General features: G+C 46.7%; 1 protein-coding gene across 1 annotated transcript; it reads left to right on the forward strand.

Annotated features, from left to right (window-relative positions):
• Window positions 1-4: 4 nt before the first annotated feature.
• EIF6 (eukaryotic translation initiation factor 6) lies at window positions 5-6,157 on the forward strand (the record flags this gene model as incomplete). The annotated part of the gene is made up of 5 exons (XM_014550638.1): window positions 5-116; window positions 2,000-2,175; window positions 2,699-2,875; window positions 3,063-3,244; window positions 5,887-6,157. Coding segments are annotated over 5 exons (657 nt in total), but the record flags the coding sequence as incomplete, so codon positions are not given.
• Between the last annotated feature and the right edge of the window lie 442 nt (window positions 6,158-6,599).

Raw genomic sequence — 6,599 nt, forward strand, 5'->3', positions numbered from 1 at the left:
CCCCTGTCCCCCGAGCCCGTGTCCCCGCAGCGTGTTCGAGGGCGAGCTCGCCGAAACCATCCCCGTGGTGCACGCCTCCATCGCCGGCTGCCGCATCATCGGGCGGATGTGTGTGGGTAAGCGGGGCGGACGCCGGGAGGGAGCGGAGCCTCCCAGCACCTGTCATTTTGGCCCTGGAGGGGCCCCGGGTGGCCCAGGGGTTTCCAGGCGTTCCTCCATGGCGGGCTCTGCGGGCAGGCCAGCCTCTGCAGAGGCTTCCGGATCGTAGTCACAACAAGTAGCATTCAGTGCTTTCACTCTTACCCTTGTTCGCATACCTTCTTCACGAAGACCCTGGGACAGTGATGGCGAACCTTTTGAGCTCGGCGTGTCAGCATTTTGAAAAACCCTAACTTAACTCTGGTGCCGTGTCACATATAGAAATTTTTTTATCTTTGCAACCATAGTAAAACAAAGACTTATATTTTTTATATTGATTTTATATATTTAAATGCCATTTAACAAAGAAAAATCAGCCAAGAAAATGAGTTCTCGTGTCACCTCTGACACGCGTGTCATAGGTTCGCCATCACTGCCCTGGGAGGTAGGGATTATTGGCTTCATTCGACTGATGGGAAAGCTGAGACTTACAGAACCGAAGTGACTCACCAGGTGCCACACCTGGAGTGAGGCAAGATCAGACTTCTCCCCTGTTGCTGACTCTGGGTCAATTGCTTTTTCTAAGATTTCTAAAAAGCTAAGATTCTGGGGCAACCGGTTCAGTTACTTAAATCTTAAATCCCCATGTCTCTGAGTGGCGTCCCTATCCTACCTCTCAGCACCATTGACTCTTTGAGCTGAATCTCTGTTTACTGCCATCCCTTATTTCTAGTTCTGCTCATATAGGAGTTTGTTCCTTTAATTTTTTAAAATCATAATTCTGATGATGCTAGCCTTTGAGTATTTTCTTTTTTGTTTTGTTTTTTATTGTTTGTTTGTTTTTTGAGTGAGAGAGGGAAACATCAATTGGTTGCCTCCTACACCCACTCTGACTGGGGATTGAACCTGCAACCTGGGCATGTGCCCTAATTAGGAATCAATCCCGAAACCTTTTGATTTTACAACATGACACTAGCCAACTAAGCTACACTGGCCAGGGCAGTATTTTCTTACGAAGGCAAAACACTCTTACTCCTAACCATGACTTCAGAACTTGAAGTTCTGATGTAACTAGGGAGAATTGAGCCTGACCATTGCCGTTTTATTTTATATTATAATGGTAACAACTGAGAATTAAGAAGTTCACAGAATTGTGCCCTTGTAGAGGGAGGCAGAGGTTTAGTCATTGTTGTTAACAACATAATTGTAGTTTGTTCATTCTAGTTTCTGTATAGTATGTTTTATGTAAGTATATCACAATGTATTTATCCATTCTACTGACAGTGGGCATTTGGGTAGTTTTCAGTTTGGTCTGTTATAAATAGTGCTGCTATATCTTTTAGTGAGTACATGTATTGATTATGTAATACCTAGGAGAAAATGGCTGGGTCACAGGGTATGTGAATATTCAGTTTAATATATGATGCCAGATAATTATCTGAAGTGGTTAAACAATTTACACTCCTATTGGTTGCTCCATATATTTGCCAACACTTGGTATTGATGTTCTTTTGAAAATTTTAGCTATTCTAGTAGGTGTGTGGTGTTATCTTTTAAGTGGCAAAATATATAACTAATGCCAAGAACACTTTCTGATAGTCCAGGTCCCCCTGGTTGGTATTGTCAAAGTAGGTAGTGTGTGTTGGGACAGACTCCTAGGCTGTCTCGGGTTGCCCAGTAGGACTCCTGGTCTCTCTTAGTGTTGTATGGATCAATTGGTTAGAAGGCTGGAGTTGGCCTAAAGCTTTCCTGGGAAAGCTAATTAATTGGGCTGGGTTGTATCCTCAGCTTCCAGGGCTCAGCAGGTATCTGTGTATTCATGGTCTTTCCTTGTTCCACCCTGCAATTTGGATCTTTCCAGGGAACAGACACGGTCTCCTGGTGCCCAACAACACTACTGACCAGGAGCTACAACATATTAGAAATTGCCTCCCAGACTCAGTGCAGATCCGGCGGGTAGAGGAGCGGCTCTCAGCCCTGGGCAATGTCACCACCTGCAATGACTATGTGGCCTTGGTCCACCCAGATCTGGACAGGGTAAGGCAGCCTAGCTTGGTCCAAGAGTCACAGTACTAGCCTAGTAAATGGCTAGTCACCGTTCTTACCTGTCAGGCAGGAAATAGGGGTATCTTATGGTTTCTTTTTATACCTGTGTTCTCACATTTTAGTTACTCATTGGAATAGTGATAATAGAGACCTTCCATGGTGTGGTCAGTATAAGAAAGAAGCTGGAGAGGGTATTAATCCTTCAGAATTAGGAACCAGCCAGGCCCAGGAGAGATGATTGACACTTGAACCTTGAGTGTGCATTAAAGGGTGGTGTGGAGAGCAGTCCCTGGCTGTTCAGGGCATGCATGGATATTAGGGGCTCCATAGCTGGCCTCAACTGTGCTCCAAGCTGTATCCCCTCCTTTTTCTGGATCAAGCTTTCATATGCAGCTATGTAGGAGAGGAATGGGGGTTTTAAGGCGTTAAGCCCTGTGTGGTTCTTGGCATGGAGGACCCTGGATTCTTTGACTTGCAAACCCTGGGCGCTGAGCACAGTACCTCTGACTGACAGGAGACAGAAGAAATCCTGGCTGATGTGCTCAAAGTGGAAGTCTTCAGACAGACCGTGGCTGACCAGGTGTTAGTAGGAAGCTACTGTGTCTTCAGCAATCAGGGAGGGCTGGTACATCCCAAGACTTCAATTGAAGACCAGGATGAACTGTCCTCTCTCCTTCAGGTCCCCCTTGTGGTAAGCATTCTTGTTCTCTGTCTCCTGCTGAAGCAGATCCCTTTGTCCTGCATTATTGGGCTTATTACCCATCACAGATTGGGATTGGGCTGCAGGTCAGGGAGCAGGGTTTGGGGGGAGTTCTCATCAGGGATGGGAGAAACTTTGATTATTGATGTTATGATCCATATTGAGCTATCATTTCCAGGCGGGCACTGTGAACCGGGGCAGCGAGGTCATCGCTGCTGGGATGGTGGTGAACGACTGGTGTGCCTTCTGTGGCCTGGACACAACCAGCACAGAGCTTTCAGTGGTGGAGAGTGTCTTTAAGCTGAATGAAGCCCAGCCTAGCACCATTGCTACCAGCATGCGGGATTCACTCATTGACAGGTATCTGGGTCTCTCTTCTGCCCTTTGAAAGTAGGGGAAGGAGATCACCTATAACGGGAGCCACACTGTATTCATACCTGTAGGTTCTACTTGCGTGTGAGGGCACACCTTCACAATGCCGGGCTGTCATAGGGTACAGCTGCAAGCATTGCCTGAGTATCTGCTCATCCCTGTCTTTGAAGACTTGGTTCAGTGTATCTTCTCTCTGGGCAAAGCTTCCCTCTGGTCTGTCTTATTTTATCACTTACCACATGTAGTTTGTATCTGCCTGTGTATCGGTGCCCCAGCCGGCAGACTGATACAGAAAGGAGCTGTTGACTGAGGGAAGGAGGGGGGGCTGCCCTTAGGAACTGAGGAGACCTTAGGTGCCTAATGGACTTGGGGGTGGGGATTGCATCACAGGCACAGTCACCTGGGTTTTTGTGTTTGTTTGTTTTTTAAAGTGGGTTCTTGGGCCTCAACCCTGGAGATTCAGGGGTGTGAATCTCTAGAATCTCTTCTTTTTTTGGAAGAGCAGCAGGTGTTGGATATTCAGGCTCCTTCTCTCTTATTCCCCATTGAGGATCCTTCCCAGGATATGCTACACCCAACTAGCACAGGGGTCTTTATGAGAACAGAAACTGCAAAGTGGGTTGAGTGCCCAGTAATAGCACTCGCAACAGGCAATATTTCCCTTCATTCTCCCTTCTTCACTTATTCATCCGCCTGATGCTCATTGAGCCCTAAAGGCAAGGCTTCATGTGGGATAGGCAACTTAGTGCTACTTCTGCCTCTGAGGGGCTCACAGTGCAGCAGGTGAGAAAAGGTGTAGTGGCCACACATACTCTTAGCTATCTTCAAAGAAGAAATAAAAGGTGCCGTAAGTGCTTGGCAAGCTCTAAGAGACACTTTTTGGGATCCAGAAAGGACAGTTCATTTAGTCTGGGTTTTAAGGAATGAGTAGGTAATTGAATATGCATAGATAGAGTGGGAAAGCACATTAAACAGACACACAGATAGAGGAGTATGAAGGGGAAAACTATTATTCCCAGAGTGTTGGGGACTCTGAATGCCCATGTCAAGTCTTTTTTTTTTCCAATTAGAGTTGACACTCAATATTATATTAGTTTTAGGTATACAACATAGTGGTTAGACATTTATATAACTTAAGGAAGTGATTCCCCCGGAAGGACTGGTACAGTTATTACAATATTATTAACTATATTCCCTGTACTGTACTTTACATCCCCATGACTATTTTTTTAACTGCCAATTTGTACTTTTTAATCCCTTTACCTTTTTCACGTAGGCCCCCAATCTCCCTCCCCCATGTCAAGAAGTTTTGACTATAGACCTATGATTTTGACCTTTGGTCTATGTTGGATGATTGTTTACATAGATTCCTGGCATCATCCCTCAGTTACTGATTCCCTCAGTCTGGAGTGGGGCCCAACCATGTGTGGTTATTTTAATAAGCTTCCCTGTGTGATTGATGGGACAGTTTGGAGACCACACTGACAGACTGTGTGCTGTCAGCCCTAGAGAGCAGTGGAAAGGGTCTGAACAGAAAAGTGGGACCAGTGGCTTTGTCATTTGTTAAACAGCTTTTTTTAAGCACCTGTTATGTGCCAGACAATAGTGATGTGATGATAAATAAAATATACACTCCCTGCCCTTTTGAAACAGACTTTCATAAGAAAAAGACAGTACTTACATCATTAATCATTTAACTAAAGAACAAAAAAACTCTTAGTAACCTAAGAACAGAAATTTCTGTAACCTGATTATTGGTACCTACTGAAAAATTATAGCAAATGTTGCATTTAATGGTGAAACTTCAGAAATTGTTATTAAAGTCATGTAGTCAGCAACACTGGTCAGCATTGCAGTTTGATAAGATAAAGAAATGGGTATTGGAAAGAAGAGACAAAACTCATTATTCTCCTTTGGTTTTGAACTCACTGAATTTGAGGTGCCTGTGAGACCTTAAAATAAAGGTGTCAGGCCACTAGAAATATGTACTTCATTTTTATAATCATGCACATGATTATCACTTGCAGTAAGAAAGTTCTGGCCTGAGCTCTGCCACTGGGGGATTTGTGGCTTAGGCACATCCCTTCCCCTGTCTGAGCCCCCGTTGTTCCTTTCTTTCATGTCTGTTGGACTTGACTCTTGAGGATCCAACCTAAGACCACTAACAGTTTGAATAAATTATTTTTTAAACATATTTTCATTGATTTCAGAGAGGGTGGGAGAGAGAGAAACATCAATGATGAGAGAATCACTGATCAGCTGCCTTCCACACTCCCCACACTGGGGATCTAGCCCACAACCCAGGCATGTGCCCTGACGGGGAATCAAACCCGTGACCTCCTGGTTCCTAGGTCAACACTCAATCACTGAGCCAGGCCGGCTGGGCTGAATAAATTATTGACCCATCTGAACAGGGAAGGAGTTACTTTTACTTTTTAAGCATTGAGAGTTCTACATTGGATTGTAACTCAAGGGATTAGTGGAACCTGGAAGGGGCTTTGAATATGGTTCTTCAGGGCTAATCTGGAACAAAGGGCCTGGGGTAAGGTTGGAGGCAAGCATCTTGAGAATGGAGGGTGAGGTGTGCTCTGTGAAGCACCTACTGACAATGCTCCTTTCTCTCTCTCTAGCCTTACCTGAATCACCTCCCATGCCGTTTTGTTGGCTCCTGGTTCTGAACTTTGGCTCCCTCTCAACGTCCCACCCACTGTGTCCCGGATGCTGGCAGAGAGCTCATTGGTATCAGGTGGCTGGATGCCCAACCCTTCTTCACCAGTGCCCATCTCCTGACTCTAGTTACTGCAAAAATCTACCATGTACTAGCTGTCAGGCCTTCTGGCTGCGAGCTGAGAGCTCTGCTGTCCTGTGCCAGCCAATTAAAGGCAGCTGCTTCTGATCATTCTGAATGTGTTGTTTGGTGGCTTCCCCCACCATTATTCCCCGGGGAAAGATGGGGGAGGATGCGCGGGGGCACGCACGCACACCACAGGCTCCCGCCACACTACTTCTCCATTTTCCACTCAACTTCAGCCTCACACTTCATGAAAGTCAGCTCCCCCAGGGCTGGTCTGAGGATCCTGGGGCACCTGGCTATGGGGCAGGCTTGCCCTCTCTGACCAACATAGTTAGAGGTTGCTGGCCTGGCTGCCCGGGGCCCAGGGCCCTGGACAGCCTCCCCCTCAGCGGGCTCCCCAGTAGCTGGGGCGGGTCTTCTATTGGTCTGGCTGCGCGGGGCGCGTCACCGCAGGTTGGGACGGGATTGGCCGGTTGCTGGTGGGTGGGGTCGAGCTGGTTGGGTCCCGCCCCCGGGGCCAGAAACGGCTCTGGAGGCGGAGGGTGGTGA

The sequence above is a fragment of the Myotis brandtii genome, unplaced genomic scaffold (assembly GCF_000412655.1).
Source record: "Myotis brandtii unplaced genomic scaffold, ASM41265v1 scaffold61, whole genome shotgun sequence".
Lineage (NCBI taxonomy): Eukaryota > Metazoa > Chordata > Mammalia > Chiroptera > Vespertilionidae > Myotis > Myotis brandtii.